General features: G+C 44.0%; 1 protein-coding gene across 3 annotated transcripts in view; it reads left to right on the plus strand.

Annotated features, from left to right (window-relative positions):
* ITPR1 (inositol 1,4,5-trisphosphate receptor type 1) overlaps window positions 1-24,946 on the plus strand; it is a 219,001-nt gene that overhangs the window by 135,244 nt on the left and 58,811 nt on the right. For all 3 annotated transcript variants that reach the window (XM_059715848.1, XM_059715849.1, XM_059715850.1), the window contains 2 exons: window positions 934-1,066; window positions 2,471-2,661. In XM_059715848.1, the coding sequence (XP_059571831.1) occupies window positions 934-1,066; window positions 2,471-2,661 (324 nt within the window). The remainder of the gene's footprint in view (window positions 1-933; window positions 1,067-2,470; window positions 2,662-24,946) is intronic.

Below are 24,946 nucleotides of genomic sequence, written 5' to 3' on the forward strand. Positions count from 1 at the left end.
AACTGACAGTGGCAGTTGCTCGGTCGACTCCGCTGGGACCGTCCTAGACCCATGTGCTGTGGGTCACGGTCTGAGACTCTCTTGGGCGGCGCTGCTTGTACTTACTCGCAGTAAAATGTTGCTTTGGGCCTTCTGAATCCGAGTCCAGTTAAGAGACTGAGGGCCATCTGAGGACTGCCGCCTTGCCGCATGTAGGAGCTTTCCTGTGTTGCCTAGCCAAAATACCCAGTCTGTTTGCAACAGAAAAAAACGTGCTCTTGAGTGAATAAATATCTGGAAAGCCGGAAACGTTAATGGGTCCGGGAGCATGCCAAATGGTTCCTTTCTCCAAATTAATTCTGAAGTTCTCTACCCCACCCCTGTCAACTAATATTTGTCAAACGGAGGAAGATTTGCAAAGCAGGGGTGGATTATCTAAGATGATGCTTTTAAACACAGTTCTTATTCTTCTGTCAGCACCCCCTTCTGTCTTCTCATCGCTCCCCACTTTTTATTCTGTTTTGATGTCCTATAAATGCCACCTTTGTGTGTGGTTGTTTTTTTTTTTTGTTTGTTTTTTTTAAGCTTATCCCTGGCTTGTTTCATGGATTCCAGTAAAATGGCTCCTTTTAAAAATAAAATCTGCATATGGCAGCTAGTAAGTTTTAGCACGACATCGGGATTTCAGCTGTTGTTGGTATTGGGTGTATCCACAAGCTCATTCAGGACTTGTGGGGTGGATCAATGTCTAGGCTGCTGTTCTGGTCTCTTAGGGTGTAAAAATTAATTTTTTTTTTTTTTTTTTTTTTTTTTTTAAACCTTTGGCCTTTTGGTTCCCCCTCTCCTGGTAAAACTGAACCCATGATGAGAGCCCTCCCCATTTTTTTCCATTAAGCATTAGTTCATTTATTCTTATAACTCAAATTGTGACTTCGTTATCCTCTTTGAATTAAGGGAGAGGCACTCAGGCAACTTTTGGTCAACCGATACTATGGCAATGTTAGACCTGCTGGAAGGAGAGAGAGCCTTACGAGCTTTGGCAATGGCCCGTTGTCTGCTGGAGGCGCTAGCAAAGCTGGAGGAGGAGGTGGGTATGCTATGCCATCTGCTAATCAGTGATTTTTGTGGCTCGAGCCTGCCATATTGTATATGCCTGTTTCTCCATAACAGATTGACTATTTTACAGGTGAGGCAGCTATTGCCTTTCTGGAGACATCCCATAGTGCTTTTCGGTGAACTTTATGGGGAAGAAGGGTATACCCCCATCGCTGAACAATGGGATTGAGGATGTGTCCTAATGTGCTTTAGTTGGTGTTGCTTTTTTGAAACTTTTGAACTCTTCTCAGTTGGCTTCATTTTTGAAGTATATAGATAAGCAGATTGCCTGCCTTTATTAATTTTAAACTGTTTTTATCCATCTGGGCTATACTTAGTCAGCAAAAATGAATGCTGCTCTTGATGGAACAATTTTAAACTAAATGTGTATGATGAGCTCAAGTTTGCTTTGGGCTAAGGCAGGCATAACTTTTCTTGTATTGTCCACAGCTTTTTCCATATCTAGTGGGGTTTTTTGTTTTGTTTTTTTTTTTGCCTTGAGTGAGTTTCCTTAGTAAGCCTCACAAACTCATTTTCATATTTTCATGAGTAATGGAAAACTTGCTTATGGGGAACTATCTTTAAATCTCATTGTTGTTTAGTATAGTTTCCATCACCTCTGTCATGGTTCCCTATGGTACCCCTTTAAAAGTAAATGCTTTTAGTCGGGGGCCTGTCGCTTAAAATTCCATTAATAGCAGGGAAGACATTTATCAAATGGATTCAGGGTTTGGGTTGGGCGTGTTTTTGCCTTTTTAAAAACAAATAAAATGTCAGTGTCCCTATTAAATCCCTATAGAACCAATTCTTTTCTTTGTAAAACTGATGTACTTTTGCCTGCCCGTGTATGGCACCTAACAGTTTATCTTGCTTTTCTAATAATTAGCTGACCCCCTTCTAATTCCATGGGCTTCAAGTTGCACAATGTAGCAAGTGTTAAACTACTTAACCTTTGATGTACCCCTTTTGTTTTTTCTTCCACTCTCATCTTATACTTTCCATAGGTAAGTGTCAGTAGGGAATGATCTTTCAGGACTCAAACACCTCCATCCTCTGCATTTTCAAGTGGCTACAAAAGTCTGCTTCCAAATGGTTTAGGTTGTATCAAGCATTTCCTCCATGGCACCATTTTCCCTTCAAACTCATTCAAACTGATGGTTAAAACTCAGATTTCTTATTCTGTCTGGTCTGTATTTTAGCCTGTGACTTGGGGCAGAACTTGAACTCTCATTCAAAACTCATTGTTGCTGCATATTAAATAATGTGAATACATTTGAGATTTGTTCAGATTTGTTGCTTCTGTTTTGCTGAAGCATTGAATTTCATCTTTTAAGAGAATGAAAATACATTTTTGAATCTTAAACTGATTGATTGTTGTGATTTTTACCACTTTTAGGGGGAAGTTCTGTTTCCAGCTCAATGAATCGAGGTGAAATGAGTTTGGCAGATGTCCAGTGTCATCTGGACAAGGAAGGGGCATCCAACTTAGTCATAGATCTCATCATGAATGCCACCAGTGACAGAGTATTTCATGAGAGCATTCTCCTAGCCATTGCCCTTCTGGAAGGCGGTAATACAACGATACAGGTAGGGAAATGAATAACATCAAGCTGAGAGATAAAAATACAAGTAGTTTTTAATGCTTTCTTCTTAAAATCAAACAAACTGTCACTGTTTTGAGTTGAGTGGATAATTCTAGACCAGGAGTCAAGGGAAGTTTCAGTGTTTGCTGTGATGCAAGTATTCTTACCAAGTATGACAGTATTCAAAATTTAGGTATTTTTGCTTAATCAAGGCACTCTTGCATCAACATAGCTAGGAATGACTAATATCTCAAAGTTTACTTGCCGTAGAAATTAAGTGTTTCAGGTTGTTACCAAGACAAGTAGGGGAATGCCTTGCTAAATAACGTTGCTGCTTAAATTACTCGGACTGCTTGCCTGAACCAAGTGGAGCAAGTGTAAAAGTCTATAGAAGGCTAGGTCTCAAATCAGAAGCCATTTTACATCGTGATTTATCCATTATAGCTAGCTCCCTGCTGCTCCTCCTCTAATTGATTTATGTGGTTTTGTTTGGCTTGGCTTCTCTGGAAGATGAAGGCCTAATCACTTGGCACAGACAAATCTGGGGTTTATGTGCAGTTTGTGCACACAATAAAAGGGTGGTTCACGTTTCAGAAGCAGACTTCTGTTCTTCCGCACTCGAAACAAACTTTTGTGGGTAAATACATGAACATAGGTTCTTGTAGCATATATATTGCCTTTTCTTTATAGCTCTGTGGGTAATGCAGTCAAAGTTACTTAAATATTTCTTCCTAGTTGTTATCCCCCCCTTCCCCTCTTAGAAAAGTAAACTTACTTGCAAAATCTAACACAATGGACACAACTGAAAAAAAAAAAATTAAAGTAAATGAGTGAGTTTCTCACATAAATTCAAACGTAGCATAACTCATTTGAAATTAGTAGAATTATAGGAAGTATGACCTTAGCTCAGTCTTTTGTTAGGGGGGAATATTGGACTTTGCTAAAAGCCACAAACTTCTGTAGAATGGAGTTTTTATTGTCAGGATTTGCCTTGAGCAGATGCTATGGCTAAGCTGCGGCTTCTCTTAAAAACAGTGAGTTCTCCAAGGCTTGCTTCCAATATTAAGAAAAGAAATGCAAGTGATGAACATGGTCTGCTGGACAAGAAATGCAGTAAGGACTTAAACATGGGTTTCTGGGTGTTAGCAGGAGCCTTTAGTGCCGTGTACTGGTTTGACAGACTAGTTAGTTAAAATCATCCCTAAATTCAGTCTCAAAACCATGATTGGGTGTGACAAACTGCTGCTTCGTGGTATTACATAACGTTGCTGGTCAGTGTCATTAAATGAGATGTGACGGCACAACACCGAGATACCAGACTGCTTTAATTGCTCTCTGCAGCTCCACTCTCAGTAGTGTCACCACTTTCATACATGGCAAAGTTTTGCAAAAAGCTAGAAGAGGGGAGGTTGGCTTCCGCTGTCCTTTTTTCTCTTCCCAAGCACCATATTTAATATTTGCTTTGGGAGGTGAGAGAGTATAGAGTGCTTTTTCCATGGTCTGTCCAACTTGCTTTGAGACGAAGGAGTGAATGAAGCAAGAAGAGCCCCACATCGCTTTACACGTTAATAATAAATTCCATCCGGATTATTATTGCTGCTAAAGGTTCCTTTTTTCTCAAGTATTAAAAACCTGGGGCTTTTGTCTTCCTAGCAGTGGCCCACATGCTTGTGTAACCTCCCACCTCGTCATGTTGGTAGGAAAATCAAATCCTTTACCAATCCGGCATGTTAAACTCATTCCTTCGCTTATTCGGAAAGGTTAAAATAAATAGTGTGCATACAGTTGCTTCCTTGGTATATGTAGATTTATAGCTGAAGCTGGAAACAAATCCTTTGGGTCATCCAGTCAAAACAAACAGGAAAATTTTCATGTCTGTTGCCAGAGACTCTTTTTTTTTATCCTAAAAGACCCACCGTTTAGTTTCCACTTGATGTAAATTTGCTGCAAGGTGAGAATCTGTAAAATAATTACTTGTTCAGGGCCAAGCTGTTGGCAAGGGGTGGTTCTAGTAAATACTGTGCTTTCACATCCGCATGTTATAACCTTGCCAACTTCGGCTGCGTTCTAGCCTTTTAAGATGCTACTTCTGGCAAACCAAAATAGCATTTTCCACCCTCTCCCACTTAGGGGTTGCTGCCTGGTGAGCATCCCCAGGTAGGAAAATTATCTGTGCAGCCAACAGTTATGGTGTGGGTATGGGTGGGGGAATAAGTATACTAACAAAATGGTAGAAAAGTAGTTCCTTCTTGAAAGAGTTGGGGGCAGGACTCGACACAGGCATGGGTGAACTGGGCAGCCACCCAGGGTCCAGACAGAAAGGGGCCTGAAAATGGTGGTGGTTGTTATTTTTAGCTTTGGCGAAGGGGGCCCGATTATATTAAAAGTTTGTTTGGGACTACCGGGAGTCTAGGTACGGTGCTGGTTGGGGGAGGTTTCTTTCAGATGAATTGACTCTAAATGCAGAAGGACACCAAGGATCACGGCGTCACAGACACCCAGGAGATAAGGCATGCATGCAGTAGATGGGACTATGCAGAAAGTACCCCATGAAACAGGTGTGCTACAGATGTATTACTTGCTGAGGATTCAAACAGTCCAATTGGTAGACTGCTTAAGTGACAGGTATTAATGTATGAGGATATTCCTCAGCCCATCCTTCCTCATTCGCTTTATCCACCTGGTGTTTCTTGTCATAATGCTGGATTGTGGGCTCCCTGGAATATACAGTTTTCCTTGTACAAGGCTAAATACAATAGGGACCCTGTGACTGGGTCCTCCAGGACTTATTGCACTATGGAGAAAGACTAACTCCTCTTCAGCTAACTACTCTTTCAGCGTGACTGGAGTCATAAAAGCCAAATAATTAAAATGTTAATGCAGAAAAATGCTAACCACAAACCTTAACTTCTGGGAGAACAGCTGGCTTGGCATTTACACATCAAAATGACTTGGGAGGTTTATTATGTATTAAAATTGTGGCTTTGTCTCTCCTTCTCCCAAAGGAATTACAAAATTATGCCTAAATTAACCACACCAAGATAAGACACCAGTTTAATATACCATTGTTTTTCCTTCCCTGTTTTCTGAAGGTGCTGTGTCTTCTTGGCCAGAAAAATACAGAAAGGCTCAGTGATGTCCTGGGAGAAACATTTCCCCTGCAGACCACTGCAGTTTGTAGTCACTCAGCTTTCAATTCACATGTTTCAACAGCAGTTTCTCACTATAGAGCAGGAAAGATTTAATAGCAGAGTGCAGAACGCTGATGTCTCCTATTACTAAGACTTAATTACTTTTACAAAACGTACCGCAAAACTTTTTACTTGCCTATTACGAAAACTCAGCTAGTCAAAATGAACAAAATACTTTTTTGTGGTCTGTCTTTGTCGTCTTCTGCTTTTTATTCACTTCCTGAAGATTTTGCAAATTAGTGAGTACTTCAGTAAATCCACAGGAAGGGCTGTGCGTGTGGAATGAGCTTCTTCTGCACTTGTAAGGAGCAGCCAGCAGAGCTGCAGTGCTGACAGTGCTAGCAGTACACATCACTCCCAATGCTGGGGCTCAACCTGGCAAGATCAGCCTTCCAGTTCTAACCTGAAATGTTCATCTGAATTTCATGGCAAATATACATGCGTTACTGCAATCAGTTGAGACCAGCTAGTATTCTGAACAAGCTCATCTTATGCCGTGTCTGGATGTGTTTACTGCTTCTGTCAAGAGCCCTTCAAGACTAAGGAAAACCTGTTGGGATGTTGGCTGGTTACGTAAAAGGGATTTCTTGGCAGCAAAGCCAGAAATGTGATGTCCTTGCGTGGTATTTTCTCAGCTCCACATTTCACATGGGAAATGCGTGCAGCCTGCAGTCAAGCAGTTTTTCCACTGACACACACAGGGCTTCGCATGTGACGATTCTGTTGGGGTTAATAATGGGAGTTCCCGGGTAACTCCCTTAGGCATTAATGGCAGAACAGATATCTTTGTTGGAAAGAGAATGAAATAGCAACACCTATTTGTTAGGCATGTGAGCGCACTCCACTTGGTATTGCTGGATGTTTTATAATGGTGAGGCATGTGGGTGAGCTTTAGTTAGATCATTTAAACAATGGGAATGCCTCTCTTTCCTAGACACGTGAGTTTCCATATGGCTAACTGAATGGGACAGCACCTTTTTAGCCAAACTAAACTCATTCTGATTTCTAGAATTGCCTTTATTTATCCTGAGTTTCCTTAGGAGTTGAAACGCTTATGGAAATTTTGAAGGCGCTCCTAATTAGTCTTGAAATAGCTCATTGTTTCTGTCCGGGAAGGGCTCAGATTTGCAAAGAGAGAGCTCATCAGGATTTATAAGAAAAGCAGAGAAAAGGTGAAATCAAAGGGTCCCAAAAGGCCAAAGACCACACATATTAACTGTCCACTGAACTAAAAATGGCATAACCCCCCTTCGCCCCCTATCCCATTATACTTTGTATACTTTAAGGAAACTTCAGAGTAGACTTTTTCCACTGCTGCCTTCAGGAACATGATGCAACCTTCTGTGAAATGCAGAAATAGGTGCCTTCTCAGAAATCACCTTCGGTACTGTTATGTAAAAGAACAAACACGTGCGCCCTGTGCATGGCACCTGTCCCTACAGCGTGTTGTCTTTGGCATTCTCTGCAGGATTTTTCCTTTTGACTTTTTTTTCCTCCCCCTGTGCTAACAAGCATACTTAATTTAGAGTCCTCTCTCCTTCAGAGCACATCAGAGGGTTACCCATTTCCTATTAAACTTCAACACCGTGAATTTGTTTCAGTTAAAGTAAACTTAGCAAGTGAATGACAGGGGAGGAAATTGCTAAAGACTTCTGCTATAACACTTGTCTCTCATCTGCCAAATAAAAATTATATGCACCATATACTGCACCTCCTGGGAGTTTCAGGTTTCTTAGGTCTGTGGAAGCTAATGATGAGTAAACTCCCTTACATAAGTTCCTCTCCATGGAGACTTCAGTATGCTCATTTAATTAGGGATCTTCTTAAAAGTTGGTTTAGATCACACATGACATTAATCACTCTCTACCACCCATAATTTTTAATAAGAAAAAAATAAAGCGAGGAGGATGGCTTTGTTTCAGAGCAATATGCAGCTAATATCCCTGGGAGATGTGATGCTGTACCATTTACAGCACTAGCGGATCTGTTTTTATAGATCTGCTCCTCCTGTTACAAGTGTGACAGCCCCTAACTTTTGGTAATTCCTTCTTTCTCCGCTAATACCACTCCTAGTAAGTAAAAATGGGGTCAGGTCAAAATGACCTAGAAACCAGGATCAGTAACTGAACCAAGCTATAGTTTAATTGTTTTCAGATGAGAAGCAGGAGTACCTGCAGGGGCACCTGCATGAGTCTTCCCCTTGCGTAAGGATTTGCTTTCAGAGGACCAGGGAGTTGCTTTGTAATGCCGTGCATCTGCTTTCTTTTCTTCCCAATTCCCATATGTGGAGCTGCTTGGGAAAAGGAGCAATAGGGTACGGGGACCAAAAGAACGTGCCCTCTGAAAGGGGCACCCTTGAGAGCATGTACGTTAAGGCCTTCATGCTGTATCCAAGAGGCAGAATTATAGTGAGATACTGTAGGCAAGCAAAAGATAATGAATCAGCAGGAATCTAAAAGGTATGCTGAGCCAAGGTCTGGAGCTTACAGTGGAAGTGAGATTTGTTCTCTGAAAAGTGACAGTGGAAATGGCATCGCGGTTTTCCATATTTGTATCTTAATTTCCATATTATATCGGCTCTGCTCACAAGTAAAAGGTGTCAATTCTAGGTGCCAGCCTTGCAAAAGTACCCTGACATGAGACTGTCAGGCTGGGTTCTTTACTTTGTAGGCAGCACCCGTACGAATGGTCTGACAAGCTAAATCGTGGGCTCCCTGACCTCTCTGCACTCTGTTGTCTTTCAAGGTGACTGATCGGAGTTCAGTAAACACTGCATAAGTGATACATGGAAAGGAATGGGATTGAGATTTTGTTCTCGTTTGTTTGTTGCACAGGGGAGTCCCATCGTTATTATTTTCCCTTAGTGGGCTCTTAACGTTTAGCTGGGGCTCCGGCCATGGCAAGGGAGCAGGTTTGCTGAGCGCACGGGTGCCATTATGCCACGCTCAGTATTAAGAACAAAAAGCACTTGAGAGTTTCGGTTCTTGGAGGGCTCACCTCCAAATCTTGCAGGCTCCATGCAGAATCCACCTGATGTCTTTCAGCTATTCAGTTACATAAAATCCTTATATCTAGCAATGGGAAATTGCTTGAAAATCATGCTGTTCTGCTCCGCTGTGTTGCACTGCCACTGCCCTCCGACTCAGCTGTCTCTTCAGTTGAAATTTCTATTTGGCTTCTGTTTGGACAGCTACAGCTAGCCATCAGAGCTCTGTGCCAGCTGTCAATAGCCTTTGCAGGATGGGTGCTCCCAACACCTTTCAGATACTTAACTCTGATTGTGAGATTGGCTGGCAGTGCCTTTTCCAGATATGAAACTGCTTCCATTCCTGAGTTTGCAGACAGCCAAAAGGTGAGAACTGAACCATCCATCTTACTGGGATGTTTGCCTTCAAACCTAATCACAAAAATGGAATTATAAACATGGTGGCATTGCTGAAATAATCAGCAGTAAAGTAGTCAGTAAAACAGCTGCTTTCCATATTATTCCTGAAATGCGAAGGTCCTACATGCTCCCTAGCCCACTGTCTGCTAATTGCATGTAATATAAAATTCTGCAACTTGTTCAAACTTACAAAAATAGTAACATTTAACTGGATAATACCCAATTACCTAATTTTTTTCCAGTTTTACCTCAGGTTTTTTCTAGCATACTTAATGGTATCACTGTCTCGCCCAAACAGCTACATGGGACAGCTTGCAGAGTCTAGAGGCCTAGAGTGTCAGTCTGCACCAGGCAGTTGATATTAACCCCTAAAACCGTCAGCATTCAGGCAGTAAATGGAAATGCAAAGTCAGGACCATTGTCATGCCTTCAGCAAAGTAGAAAGATGCTACTACACCTTGTGGTCCGTAGTCATCAACACGGTGACTGGCTTGCTTATTCTGGTGCCTTACTTGGTGCCTGGCTGTCTCCTGAACCTGAATAATGTGGAATTATTATACTAGGCACATTGTCTTAATTTAATTAAAATATGTAATGTTATAATTTGTGTAAAAACTACTTTTACAAAGCAGCTCAACATTCAGTTGGAAGTGTTGCATGCACACAAAATCTGGGTGATGCAAACACTTCAGTGGACCAAAATTTAGCAGCTTCTTTTTTTACAAGGGAATGTAATGGTGAGAACGCCTTCTTGAGCACCAGACTCTGGTAGGCAGTGATCCTAAGCTTTTGCTCCAAAAGAAAAACCTGATGATCTCTGGTCCTTTCACCCTTGAAAAACAATTACTTTATATATGCGCACGCGTGTGTGTGTGTGTGTGTGTGTGTGTGTGTGTGTACGTATGTGTGTGCTTGCATGTAGGCTTGCACATGCATGGAAATACATTACGCATACAGGATGGGCAAAAACAACGCACAGGATGTGTATCTTACATATTTAGTAGCTTTTTGATGCAACATTCATTCATTCATTCATTGGCAGCCACCAGTCTCAGGAGACCATGGGGATTGTGCCCTTTGGCAAACTAGAAAAATCCCCATGGTCTCCTTTAGGTTGTCAGGTACCAACAAAGCTTTTTGAGTGGCTGAGGAGCCTGAAGCACGACAGCCAGACCCTCCGACAAACTACATATACGGACTTGGTTGAGCTTGCACTAGCATGCCAAATACCGTTTTGTATTGCCTGCTTCTGATGCCTCTTCTAGCTCATTGTTGACCCTCTCCGTCTCAAAGTGATGTAGGCCCTGCTTCATGGTGGCTTTCCACTCGCAGTAGTCCGAAGCAGTTAATTCCCAGCATTGACCACCGATGTACAGCTCATAAAAGGTTTTTCTTGCAGACATCAACAAAACAGTCGGGACCATCCATGTTGATGTTTGCTAATGGTCAGCTCACCATAGAGTATGTCCTTGGGGATTCAGCCATTGCTCATACAGTTTGCATGTCCTAACCAAAGGAGGTGTCTCTGTCTCAGTAGCACAAACATACCGGGTAACTTGGCCCAAACCAGAACAGTGGAGTTAGAGATTTTGTTGCTCCATGTTATGCCCAGGATATAGCAGAGACCCCCAAAGATGAAAACTGTTCAATTTTCTTTCTTCCATGGCACAAGGAGTCCACGTTTTGCTGTCGTACAATAGAACATTAAGTACGCAAGCACTGTAGATGGATGTCTTTGTCAACAGTGTGAGCACTCTGTTTTTCCAAACTCTTCTGAAGTTTAGCTATGCCGTTGCTTGCCTTTCCAATGTGAGCGTTAATTTTGGCTTCCGAAGCCAAGATTTTTGCGAGACAGTGAAGCCCAAATAAGGGATTTTTTCGATCACTTCCTGGCTTTCATCATTTATTCCAACTTCAGGGGGGTGGTCAGCTTGTTGACCCATGACTACTGTCTTCTTTAGGCTAAGGGTCAGGCTGCAATAATCACAAGTATGAGGAAGGTGATCCATGAGACTGCAGTCCTCCTTCTGAATGACTAATGATCACTGCGTTGTCGGCAAAGAGCCTTTCATGGACAAGAACTTCTCAGGTTTTTGTTTTTATTTTGAGACGAGCAAGGTTAAAGAGTTTCCCATTGAATCTGGTTGGAAGGTATGCTCCTTCTTAACGGCCACTGGATGCATATTTGAGGAGGACAGCAAAGAAAAACCCCAAAAGCATCTGAGCCAAGACAGCTCTGTTTGACACCACTCTTGAAATCAAGTTCTTCCGAAAGTGCCCCTCAAACTGCACCGTTCCATGCATGCCAGCGTGGAAGGACTTGACGCTCAGCGGCTTCGGAGGGCAGCCAGTCTTCTTCACGATTCGGAACAAATCATCTCTACTGACAAGATCAAAAGTTTTGGTGAGATTGACAAATGTTACGTACAGAGTTGTGCTTTGGTCATGACGTTTTTCTTGTAGCTGTCTCGAGGACAGCATCATATATCCACTGTGGATCTACCAGATCCAAAACCACTTTGAGACTTGGAGGAGACTCTGTCCATGGGGGTCTGCAGTCTTATCTGGACAACTTTGGTGAACAGCTTCCCAATAATACAAAGTAAGGATATACTGCGATAGTTATTGTAATTGCTCACATCACCTTTGTTTTTGCACAGTGACTATGCTTGCATCCTTCATCTCTTGAGGAACTTCACCTTTTCTCCAACACGTACATATTTAGCTCGTGCAGCTGGAAGAGGAGAACGGGTTTCCTATAATTAATAATTTCAGCAGGTATGAAATTCTGAAGCCCCATCTGCAGCTGGGGCTTTACCATAAACAAGCCGATTGATGGCCTTTTCTACTTTGTCTACAGTTGGTTCGTGGTCAAGTGCTACCAGGGTTGAGAGGTCTTCGAGTGCATCAAGAGGGAAGTCACAGACCACATTTTAACAAGAATAGAGTTCTGAGTAGTCAACCCATCAGTTCATCTGCTTATTGTGGTTATTGATGACTTCACTTGCGGAGGATTTTTAAATGGACGGTCTTCCCTGGAACAGGCCCGAGAGCTCTCCTGATGCCCCTATACATTGCTTGCATGTCTCCTTGGTCAGCAGCTTTTTTGGCTACTTTCACACAGTTGTAGCCAATAATCATTTGCACACTGGCTCGCTGTACATTTGACCTTTTGCTGGATCTCTCGAAGATCCTAGCCTGGAAGTTAGTGGCTAGGGTCACACCAGTTGAACCAGTCTTTTGAGCTGCAATGCAAGGTACCACAGGAGTCCAAACAGTTTGATGGATAGCTCCTTTGAGCAGAACCCCTTTCTCCTCAGCAGTATTATACGGCTTAAGATATGATAGAGCCAGCCCTGGAGAGAGTTTTTTAATGAATTGAGATGATGTGCCTTCAGCTTTGTCAGCTTATTTGTAGTACAAGATCAAGAAACTCTCCTGACAACTTCCTGGGATGCAGTTTGACTTTAATGCATACCAGTGAATGATCAGTATCACAGTCGGCACTTTGATAGCATTGCATAATGGTTACATCACGGAAGTCTCTTGAGCAGGTGATAATCAGGTTGAATTGATGCCAGTGTCCAGATTGTGGGTGGTGCGAAGATACTTGGTTGAGGTTTCATGTTGAAGAAAGAATTGGCTATACATAGCTCATTGCATGAACATAGTTCAAGCAAACACTGTCCGTTTTGGTTTTTTTTCTTTTTTTTGCCGGCACCATTGGTGCCCAAATAGTGAGGCAAGTCAGCATGCTCAGTGCCAACCCTTGCGTTGAAGTCTCTGAGCAGGAGGATTCTTTTATTAGGTGAATTATTATTGAATGAGACACTAAGCTCACCGCAGAAGCCGTCCTTTCATTTGGATGAAGCAGTGAGAGTTGGAACGTATGCACATAAGAGTTTGACGGGACCAGAGGCAGCAGTGAATCAAAGCGCCATTAATCTTTTGGAGCCTTTGCTTGGGGGGTACTTTTGCAAACAGCAGCTTATTTTTTTTTTATTTTTTTTTTTACTGCAAAGTCAACACCATGCTGTCTGATTTCTTTGGGCTGTTTTCCACACCAGAAAAAGGTGTAGTTCTTCTCTTTCAGGCAGCCAGTGCCTGGTAGTCTGGTCTGTTGTAGGGCGACAATATCAACGTTCAGTCTCGGCAGTTCTGCATCAATGACTGCCGCTTTGCATGCATCGACAGTGACTTGGAGGTTGTCGGATATACCTGGGGTCACTCTGTGTACATTCCAACTTCCAGTCTTTAGGATTGAAAGTTAGGTTTTTTTTCCTTGCATTTTTTTGTGGTAGCTGGTGGTGTGGATAGTAGTCTGCTTTCTGGTTGAATCTCTAAGCTCCAAGCACCCATTGAAGCATCAGACTGTGGCAGGAAAATACCTTTATTGGCTGCGAACTGCCCAGCTTGAGGCAGGCGGTAGTTTTCCAATGAGGTGTGATGACCTCTCCCGCTGTCGGAGACGACCCCTGGCGCCTGGATCTATGCCGGTCGATCCATGGCTTGTAACCAGTAACTTAACACCTTTTGTTTCAACTTGTTAGCAAAGCTGGAGTAACCTCTCCAGGGCACACGAGTCTGGGCAATTGCTAGGTGATCAAGAGTTGCCCAAGCATTGGAGTCACCCTTTCAGCTTTGCCAACTAATCCACTGGAAAGGTAGAACTGATGCGATGTGGAGCCGGGAAAGTTGTAGGAGCTGCCAGAAAGAAGACTGCATTAATTGCCTAACTGCCTTAGGGGCTCCACTCCAGATTTTCTGTCAGGGTTTACTCCCTTAGCCTTCACTTCACCTAAAGTAATCCACAAGGCAGTGGTTGTGGTTACTGTCATCTTCATCTACCAGCTTTGCTGTTGGGAAATATATCCTTTTCCACCACAGCTGCCATTAATGATCAAAGGACAGCTCTTAATGACGAGAACTGCCTCCCCCACCTCACCCCCCAGGTATTTTGTAAAGGGTTCTGAAACCATATTGTTCAAACCAGGCAAGATGGATGCAACATCTGTATGGGCAACTAATACCATGGGTTGTTGGGGGGGGGGGTTGTTTTGTTTTCTTAAATTAACATCTGCAAGGAGGTTATCAACATTTCCCAATGAGTAAAAGTGTTACCTGCTTACAGCATTCCTAAGAATAGTGTCAAGGCTAATTGTGACAGACTCTTGGACTCAACTCTTCAACGCACTGCCCCACATGATTTGCCAACAATCCCTTTTGGGCAATAATCTCGTCCTTCTGCTTGTCTGTGAAACACCTCTTACACCATAGCAGTGATTAATAATCACTGTAGGTACTGTATGCAGAGGTTAGATACAGTTAAGTGAAACTCCTACTAGAACAAGTAAAACTCTAAGGGTGCAGGCAGATGTAATACTTGAGCCATTCCAAGAATGTCACGAATTTGGAACCGGTTCATAATTGGCTCTGGACATGAGAGTTGGCTCAGACGTAGTTTAAGGAGTCTAAAGTCGAACGCTCCCCTTTTAGGAATTGCACTGCTGCTGCAACTCCACCAGGGGTGGTCGAGACCCCAGACCCTTGTACCTTCCCTGGAGGAGTGGAGGGGTTGCCAAGTGCTGGGAGGCTGTTTGGTTCCTTATTGGTCATTCCTCGGGGGCTGTGCGCTCCAGGGGCTTCCCAAGATCTCTGCCGTGTTTCCTCCCCTGCCCTGAACATTGCACCATCAATTTTACCTCCCATCTAGAGACCTGATGCTTTGGGATGCCGAGGGAAGGCACACCACGCAGCCCCTAGAAACCCATCTACTCCTCCCCCTTGGCCTAAATGAGCCTGGCCATCTGGAGCACAGATCTCTAGCAGGGAAGTGAACTTGACAGCGTGGCTTTCAAGGCAGATAATGAAAAGCCCCAGAGATCTCAGGATGTCCTGGATCATGCAGCCCCACCAGGAACCACAAGAAGGGGGTCACACAGCCCCTCAACATCTGGCAAGGGTAGATCCAGAGGGGGCACAGTGGTGCAGTTGCACTTCTCCTTTTTTTGAGCACTCCGTGACAGGAGCAGTCCAGTCCCTAAAGCAGATCCCCTCCCCGTTCCTTCCCCATCATCCTCAGCAGTGCTTCCCCTCTCCTCTCATCATCCCTCTTCCCAACCTGCCAATGTTGCTGTTCCAGAGGTTGGGGGCATGCTCTAGAATCGCTCCTGCTTTGCTCCATCTGGGCTCAGCCAGGGACAGCAACAGTGATGAGGGAGACGTGGTTCTTGTATAGTTTGGGGACTTCAAGGCCCTGCTTCTGCTCCCATAGTCTGCTTGCCCAGGTGGGGTAGGGGGAAAGCTGGGAGTGGGGGTTTTGTCAGTCTTCCAGGGGCATCCCCACCCCCATCCATCCTCTCTTCCTCAAATCTTTGTTTGCATGTGTTTGGAGTAGAGGGGTGGGGATGACCAGGCACTGGGCACAGAATGACGTGTCCCCACATGGAGCTGGTTCATGGATGGCCAGCTCAAAATAGCACTTGATCTTTTTTCCCCCAGTGTGTTTCTGAAATGTTCCAAGAAGATTAAGCCAGTCTTCAGTGGTTTATACATATTGACCAAGGGCGCTTGTTTCTCACACCTACACGTGGCTCTCTGGCTATCTAAGGAAGTAGGAGACGTGTTCTTTTCTCCTAGGGCCAGATCCAGCCGCTGGAGCAGTGTCATCCAGCAGGCAGGGCTCCCCATGGATCTGTGGGGATCCCTATAGGTTGTGGCTGTGTGCTAAATTAGGCATGCAGGGCAGTGTGGGGGCTGGGTGGGGGTGGCACAGGGCCCCTGAACCTGATCCTGGCTGGGTGGGGGCAGTGTAGAGCCCCTGGAGTCTAATCTCAGCCAGGTGGGAATAGCATGGGCCCCCATGTTGCCTCTGCCTGGCTGGTATCAGGCCCCAAGGTCCTGTACTGCCCCTGTCCGGTGCTTGCACATTGGGAGTGAGCCACGGGACCCTGTGCTGCCCCTGCCCGGTTGGGATCAGGCGTGGAAGTTTACTTTCCCGGTCGCTGAGTCTAGGCACCATATTTATGCAAACCTGGAATAGATGCTTCTCCAGAAGGATCCAGAAGCCTTTTTTGCTTTGGCACTCCAATGCATTACAGTCACAAAGTACCCTATAACAAACCTGTGATCTTTTTAGTTCCCAAAATAGCCCTAAAATTTGTGTCACTAGAAGAGACTGGAGAGACGAGGTCTCTACCAGTGTGACGGCCCTTGTCAATGGTTAGTAATTAGGTAAGTGAAATATGCCCAGGTGATCCAAGGAAATGGACTTGGTCTTGCATCAGGACCCCACTCCCTCAGTCCTTGCTAATCTGGCCGTGGGGAAGATCGTTTCCTGACCCAAACATGGGGGTTACATAGTACCTCAGTCCTTAGCATGCAAGCAGTGTCCTTCAGGCAGGAGGAGCCTAAGAAGTTTTTCAATACCATTAGGGGTATCATGTGCTGTCCAGCCAATGCCTGGTGCTTAAGGAAGACTGGGGAGGAGAGGAGGAGCAGGGGTGGGGGCAAAACAGCCTAGAAGCCAAGTAATGCATTCATAGGAGGAGAATTTCTGCTTGGTCCCTGCAGGCAATTAGCAGAAACCCTGAAGCATGGAATTAATACAGTATAATTCCCAGTGAAGCACTGTAATATGGAGTGAATTGCTGCTACTAAATCATTAGTGCCTTTGTCCTTATTTAAGAGTTCCCTTTATTGGGTGTAATAAGATACAGATGTGGGGTGGGAAGGGTATGAGTATGGACTAGCTGTATTCCAGCTGTTGCAAGTTGCCCCTTGCAAGCAATGGATTCATCACTACTCCTGCATCCTAACATCATGCTGAAGCTTAGCATTGCTGCTAGAAAGACAGCTTGCTGCTCTCAAATTGAGACAAATTCCTTATATTGGGATGTTTATACAGGTGGAAATTAGGAGAGGGAGCTATATGGGAGTCTTGCCTACTAATCCACTTGTGGCGCAGACTATTTAGGCGTATAGAGCAACTGTACGTACTTTAGAGCTATTGCCATGTCTCTCCCCTTAAGAGACCAGGGTCGCTTCTCTCTACGGTTAGGTGCAGTTTTATAATAGAATGGAATATAAAATGCATTTGGCTAATTCTTTATATGTAACCAAATATCCCTCTGTCTGTGAAATCCACATGTCTTTAAACTTTTAAGATGATCCCTAGCAGGATTAAAGTCCTCCACAAGCAGGCAGAGACAAGCTATTCAGAAAAACAAGGTCATGCTGCATTTTTTTTTGTAAGCACAGGAATCAACAAAGAGATGTTATATAACTTCTATTTATATCCTACTTGCTCACTAGCTGCAGGCATACAAGAGTAGCTGAGGAGGGAATTTAATGAGCTCTCGGGGCTTGCTCACCTTCCAGAGCTGGTAGGAGCCAGCTTGTTTTTGAAGTGCGTCAGCAAATGAAACTGGTGGTGGGTGGGTGGTTTGGGTAGGTGGACTGACTTGTTGCTATGGTTTTTCTTTAATTCCCCTGTCTCTCAAGATTTTACACTTTTTTTTTTTTTCCTCCTCTTTTTTGGAGTCTGTAGACTTCCTTGTTTCTCACACCTACACATGGCTCTCTGGCTATCTAAGGAAGTAGGAGACGTGTTCTTTCTTTTGCATGGATTTAAGCACATGACCCATCGTGTGCACGTGCGTGCAGGAGTAACTCAAACAGGCCGCGGTGCTGAAGCAGGTCAGGGCCCCGAGTCTCCCCTGCTCGGAGACCCATCTGCTCCCACGTCGCAGGAATTTCAAATGGCAAAGTGAACCCTCACCTTCCTACCTTAACTCAGCTGTGTTGTTTTATTTGCATCTCCTCATCTCTGTTCGCTTCATTGCCTCTGTGCTGCTTTTTTACCTGGGTGCCTCCTGTGAATTAACTGCCAGCCCTAAATTGGAGACTAGCAGGGTTTAAAATGCTGCAGCAGAAGAAGCTCTTCTAATACAAGGGCTCTTCCAGAAATGAGTGTCTTAGCTCTCCCACTTGATTTCATTTTATTGCTTGAGGGGGAAGAGCAGCATTATTATGGGTCTGTTGCTAAGCAGCTGTGTCCTTCTCTCCAAGAGTCTTCTTAATCAGATCTGTTGTTAGGACAGTTTCCAGTTCAGAGTATAGCCCTGCAGGGTAGCATCAGCAACGCAAGTATTTGTGCGGTGGTTGTGGAAGACGTAGCAGGACATTCCCTCCGCGCTTGCAGCAGTTAAAGGAAGCTTTACAGTTCACAATGAGAATTGGCTAGTGAGATCGTTCTGATGATGTTCCTTATGGGTTTAATTCGGGCTGCAGAATGCATTCACTGTGCGAAATGTTTCAGCAAACAAACTTTGTTACATGGGTCTAATGGTATTATTGAAGCTACCGAACAATGGATTTTTTTTGTTTTGTTTTTGAGGAATAAGTGCATAAGGGCTTAACAGACAGAAAAGTCAAAAGTGTGCATGTGCGTCTGTACTTGCATGCACGTGCCTTGGGGGGGGAGGGATAGAGTTGAATTTATTTTATTTGGAGATCCTGGTTAGCCAGAGCATAGACTGTTTCCTATTCTGCACTCAGTGTTACCGTCACCATTTGCAGGTTAAAATATGCAGCATGGTTGCTTGCATGTAGTCCAGCTCTGAACAAGACCTGGGCAAATGAGAAGCTTAGAAAATGCACCAAAGTTTTTTTTCCAGTGATTCCTAGTGGTGGTCTGTCTGCATAACCAAGACAACGTAACTTCCCTTTCAGTAATTTCTTTCTAACATCAAGGTGAAGTAAAATACCCCTTGATTCAAGCACAGCTAGGTAAGCTTTTTTCCAGTACTGAAGGGACCTTCTTGGAAGTATCCCTGCCTTGCCATGTTCACACTTTCTCGTGACCCAGCATCCTTTGATTGATGTCTGGTTCTATTTTATGGGCAGGGCAGGGCTTTTAACAGCATTTCAGTACAAGTCAGTGAACTTTTGACAGGGTTACCTTCTTTGAAAGAAGAAAAAAAAAAATCCTGGATAGCTCTCTTCTCCAGATTCTTACCCTGCCTATTAGTGGGATCTCTCCTAATTGATTTGAGGTAGTCGTGACACCAGTGCTTTGTGAAGCCCCAGAGGCATGGTCCAGAAAACGTTCTGTCCTCCGCATGCCAAAGATACTGCTTCGTCTGGATGCCAGCCCCCACGCTTTCTGAAGGAAGGGCGATCCGATTTCAGAAAGAAGAGCAAGTCTGAACTGACTTACCTTGCATACAGTATTTCTTAAATGGGTTTTGATTATACTTTTCACAACATGAGCGTGCAAACAGAGCATATAATAAAGCCTGTAATTACCAAGTCTGGGAACAGAAGCCAAATGATCTGATGCAAGAAGCTCATGTTAGTTTTTTCCTGGTTCTTGGTTCACAGTATGAATGACTGAGTTTCAGGGCAGGTCTAGCTAACAGTTAACTGAATAGGTTAACAGGTTCCCAATAAAGGTGACAAATGTGTGCACACGCAGACATGAGCACAATCTGATAAGCCTTTGAAAGGTGAGAACCAGACACAAGCTGCCTTCAGCTGGATCATGGCACTCGAGGTTTTTCTATTTGGCACTCCTCTGGCACCTGGTAGTTAAACAAATTTACTGTGTGGAAGTTAGCTTAGTCTGTATTAACCTTCATCATGCTGAAGGTAGTTCATCATGCTCTAAAATAAGCATGGTGCTGCCATCAGTGAGTTTAGAGCCTTCCTCGTAATTCTGCCTCAATCTACAAAGGGCAGATCGTTGGCTTTTAATGGTTAACTAACCTGTTTGCAACCCATTACTGCATGAGACATTGAAGTATTTGTGCTATTACAGTTGGCCTAGCTTTGTACTTCCACTTCTCAGGGCTCCGTACATTTAGCTACCTGTCGTTTTTGCCATTAGCATTAAGGCTGTGCAAAGCTTCGGTCCCTGACTCGATTCGAATCTCCGAAACGAATCAGAACCCTCCAAATAGATTCGGCCTCAGACACGACTTGAAATGTTTTTTGTACATACCTCAAGGTACCAGGCGGCTCGTGAATGCTGCGATGCTGGGGCAGATGGAGCGTCCCATAGAAACGTGGGGGGCTCCCCAGCTAGCTTGACAGCAGGCTCGCAAGTGGACCAGAAGCATTTCTGGGTCCGGGACCCCTGCGCCCTCGGCTCGGCAACTAGTGTCTTGTGGGTCTGGGGGAGGACCTGGGGTCCCCCTACAGCTGTAGGGGGACCCAGGGTCCCCCTACAGCTGGTCCACTTCTTACGATGCCAAGCATGCGCACTCTTCCCGCACTCTTGTGGGACACTCCATCCGCCCCAGCATCGCAGCATTCACGAGCTGCGCCTGGTACCTCAAGATGTGTAGAAAAAACATTTAAAGCCGTGTCTACAGCCAAATCGCTGATTCTCTGAATTGGCATCAAATATTCAAATTTGGATTCAGCCAATTCAAATTGGGGACTCTGATCCAAATCAATGAATCGAATAGCTGTCCCCGATTTTGGGGGCCTGTTTCGCACACTCCTAATTAACATATGGTAAACCTTTGGGATTCTGAGATGCACCTGAGATTGTCAAAGTTCCCATTGTTTTGTGGAAAGGGGAAGATGATATGGTGTGTTGAAATTATTTTTATTATTTTTTTTTTTTTTTACTAATAGTCTTTAGAGAGGAAGATGATATGCTGGACAGTGTCACAGAACTGATGGGCGTTGGAAAAAGTGCTTGAGGATTAGAGATGAGCCTCTGTAGCTGATCAGAAATATGTTGGACTATATTGTATCGTACAAGTACCTTCATGGAAAGAAAACAGCAGGAGCTGGAAGATATTCTTATGCAAAGGACAAAGACAACCCCACCAAAAAAGCCCAACTTCTCTTTTCCCCACTCCCCGTGGGCATTGCACCCCCCCAGCCCCCAACCAGTTGTTTGAAGCTGAAGCTGGACGAATTCAACTAGAAAATTAGGCACACATTTTTAATACTGAGGATATTAAGAAGTGGAACAGATTACCAAAGGATTCCTCACTACTTGATGCCTTCAAACTAAGGCTGGTTGGATGCCTTTTTGGAAGAAAGGCAGACGAGGTTCTTGGGTAAATCTGATATATTTTATAGGACCAACTCATAATTGGAAAAATTCTTCTTTGCAAGCTTTTGGGTATTAATACACTTAGTCAGGCTGAGGAAGCATCTGCAGTTGCTCTGTGCTCTTCCTGGATAGACGGAATAGTAAAGAAGTTGGAGGCTGGTCTGCATGCAAGAAAGCCAGTCAGTAAAGATGTAAATTGAGGAGTCAGTGGGTGAGAGACGGATTTGGGGGTAGGGGCTGGGGAGAAATGGATGCAGCTAGTAAGTAGTGGAGAGGTACCTGGAGAGTCAGATTTTAAGCAGGTTATAATGTCATAAATTCAATGTCTATATTTAGTCTATGATTTTTTGTATCCAGTAGACTTATGAAGTTCGTAGGCTCATCTGTGAAAGGTATTTTGTAAATTCCCTTTGAGGATTAGAACTGAGAGATTGGAGAGAGTGGTTTCATTGTGAAACCACTGGTTATTGCATGGATTTCCAGTGTGCGTTCATTCTGGAGCGCAGTTGTTGTTTGGTCTCTCCTATGTGTTTTCCACCGTGGCATTTGGTGCACCGGATGAGATGTATTACATGTCTGGTGGTGCCACTGTAAAATCCAAGAATGCTGATGGCTCCGTTGTGGGGTGTAGTAATTGTGGTGGTGGAGAGGTGTTGGCAGGTTTTACATTTCTTGTCATGGCATGGTCTGGATCTATTTGATGTGTTTTGGGCTGTAGGAGGCTTGCTTCTGGTGATGAGGTTAGCCAGGTTTGGTGCTTGTTTGAAGGTTAGGATGGGTGGTTCTGGGAAGATGTCTTTCAAGAATTGGATCTTCTACTATAGGTTGAAATTGTTGGAGGATTTTCTGTATCGGTTCTGGGCAGGGGTGATACGTCATAACCAGTGGTGTGCGATTCATGGTGGGTTTTCTTCTGTACCTCAGCAGTTCTTCGCATGGTACTGGGTGGCTCTTTCAAAAGTGTGATCTCTCTCGATCTCTCTCTCTCTCTCTCTCTCGGGGTGTTCTTGTTAAGTGAAAGCCTTTTTTCAGACTTGTGAGGTGACGATCACAGGTGTTCTCAGTACAAATCTGATGGTATCTGAGGGCTTGGCTGCATATTACAGCTTTCTTGGTGTGTTTTAAGGTGATAGCCGGTTCTGTGCAGATATGTGCATTGGTCTGTGGATTTCTTGTGTATCCAGAATGGTAAAATACAGATTATGATAGTGATCATTGTGTCGTCATTTTGGAAGAAATGTAAGGGCCTGTGATTAAACAGGAGGGTCAGACAAACTGATCTGACATAATTCTTTCTTCACTTGATTTTTATTACAGCCGTACCAAGAGCCTCATGTCGTTCTTCCATTGAGTCGCTTTGATTTTGGCTCTAGACTTTTTTCCTCCAAAATTTATTTTCTACCCACAACCCCAATCAAGGAGTCAGAAAAAATAATGGGCTAGTAAACCTTTCAGTAACTCTATTCAGACCTGAGTAGAGCAAAGATGGAAGAAGGCTTCTTGTTTGGTTTAGGAGGCTTCTATTTTTGGTAGCCCCTAGGAAAAAGCAATGAGGAATTCATTAATAGAAGTTTCAGTTTCTAGATTTACTGAAAAATTCCATCTGCTGTTTTTTTTTTGGGGGGGGGGTTGGTTTTTTTGGGGGCGGTCTTCTTGTATTTGAGCTGGTTATAAGGATCAGCCTTACCTCCGTGAGAAAGAATGGTTACTTGTGCTGGATTCGCTCTGCCTTTCTGTTCCCATTAAATGAAAACAGCCACATGCTAAGTGTCAAAATGTGGAATGCTATAAAGATGGATGAAAGGTGTCACACCCTGTGTACTTTGCTGAGCGGTGATGCATGCGTGGGAACAATCTGCTTTAGAAATACAGATTTTTCCATATTTTGCCTACAGAAGCTTGTTAAATTGCACCGAGAAACAAGGAAAGGGTAATGCTCTTCTCCTGGAGAATCTAAAGCCAGAGGTTTGTAAGTTCAAAGGCAGGCAGTGCAAATGCAGCTGAAAGCTAAACTTTGGAAGTTTTTAGTTGTGAATGGTTTGTGTGGGTGACTGCTGTTCCCCATTTGAAAATGCTCGTAGGAAACCCTCCCTTGTCTTTTAATTTTTTTTTAACTGCAATTGAAGATCTTGTGTTGTCATATGCATTTAGTATATAGAAGTGTTAGGGCATTTTTTCATACTGTGGCTATAGCAATTGATCATGATTACCCTACCCCTGTTCTGGTGTCAGAAAGAAGTCTGCATTTGCTTTAATTGGCTGGCAGTTTGCCACCGTGCTTTGAGATCTTGCATTTCATTGATGTTCTAAAGCTGCCTGTACTGAAGTCGGCATCGATGAAACAAACCTCATGACCTCCTCCATCATGTGATATTTCTTGTTTCATGGCAAAAGACTGTTATCAAACAGAATTTTGTCTCATGTTAAAATTTTTATATATAAGCGGACAACATGTAGGTTTGGTAACAGACCCAGTCCTCATGACTAAATGCGTCCTTGCAGTCTGCTCTGTGTAAATATTTTATTAGCAAAGTACTTCTCCCACTACTGAAGCTGTGGGGATGCTGTGCAACAGACTTAAACAGCAAATAAACTTAATAAAAATATTTGTGGTTCTTATTTCAAATTTGGGGGGTCGATCTGGAAATGGGGGCAGAGAGGGAAGAAAACGTATATGGGGCAGTTATCCTATTTTATTGGCCAAGACAAGGGGAGGTTTCTTCTGTACAGAGACGTGGATTGACTGGGATGCTGCTGAGGCATGCCAGGGGAATGGTTTCCAAAGGCCGAGTTGCCCGACTCGACAATTCAGAAGGGTTCTGCACCTGCGTGCTAAATGCTGCAAGACAATCAATGTATAACCCCATATGGGGGGGCCTAGAAGGCAGGAAGAATGCAGGTACCAGCAGGCTCCTGGAGGAAATTCTTCATGCATCTACAGTGAAGACATGGAAAAGCAGAAGTTGGCTTGTGCATCTGTGGTTTGCTAGCAACTGTAAGGCAGAGGCTGGGTGCAACAGGAGCACAGAAGTTCATAGCAGGGTGCAAACAGTGGGGTAGGTTTAAACTACCCAGATAGTCGTTCATGCATCTCACTTGACTCGTATATGCGAGTCATTCCTACATAAACTTTTAAAGGAGCAAATGCCGAAGGACCATCTGGGCTCCACACTTTGTGGTGTTGTAATATGCTGCCTTGGAGTCCCATTATGTGTTTAATGATCAGGTTCAACCCATCCAGTTCTATCCTGTGGGTCAATCCCTTGCTGCTGCTAGCGGTCCTGGTTTGCATGTGCCGTGATTTGAATCCCTCTGCTGGACGAAATCAGAAAGGAAGGAGGCCCAGAGTCTGCGAGCCGAATCCTGCTTTCGTTTTTCACCTGTTGTTCTGCTGTGGTCAAAACAAAGACTTTTTTGACTTAAACTTTCTGTTCTAGTTGGTCCATTAAGCCCCAGTCTATCTACAAGGAGGCAGTACAGAGTCAGGGGGAATCAGTATAGGCTGGGAACTAGTTTGGGTGTTGCCCTATGCTAGAAAGGTGACTGTTAGCTTCAAATACCTGATTACAGAAAGGATGGAGATGGTCTTTTTTTGGTGGCCGGAGGTGATGGGACTAGGAGCAGTGGCAGCAGAGCAGAT

The sequence above is a fragment of the Alligator mississippiensis genome, chromosome 12 (assembly GCF_030867095.1).
Source record: "Alligator mississippiensis isolate rAllMis1 chromosome 12, rAllMis1, whole genome shotgun sequence".
In the NCBI taxonomy this organism is placed as follows: domain Eukaryota; kingdom Metazoa; phylum Chordata; order Crocodylia; family Alligatoridae; genus Alligator; species Alligator mississippiensis.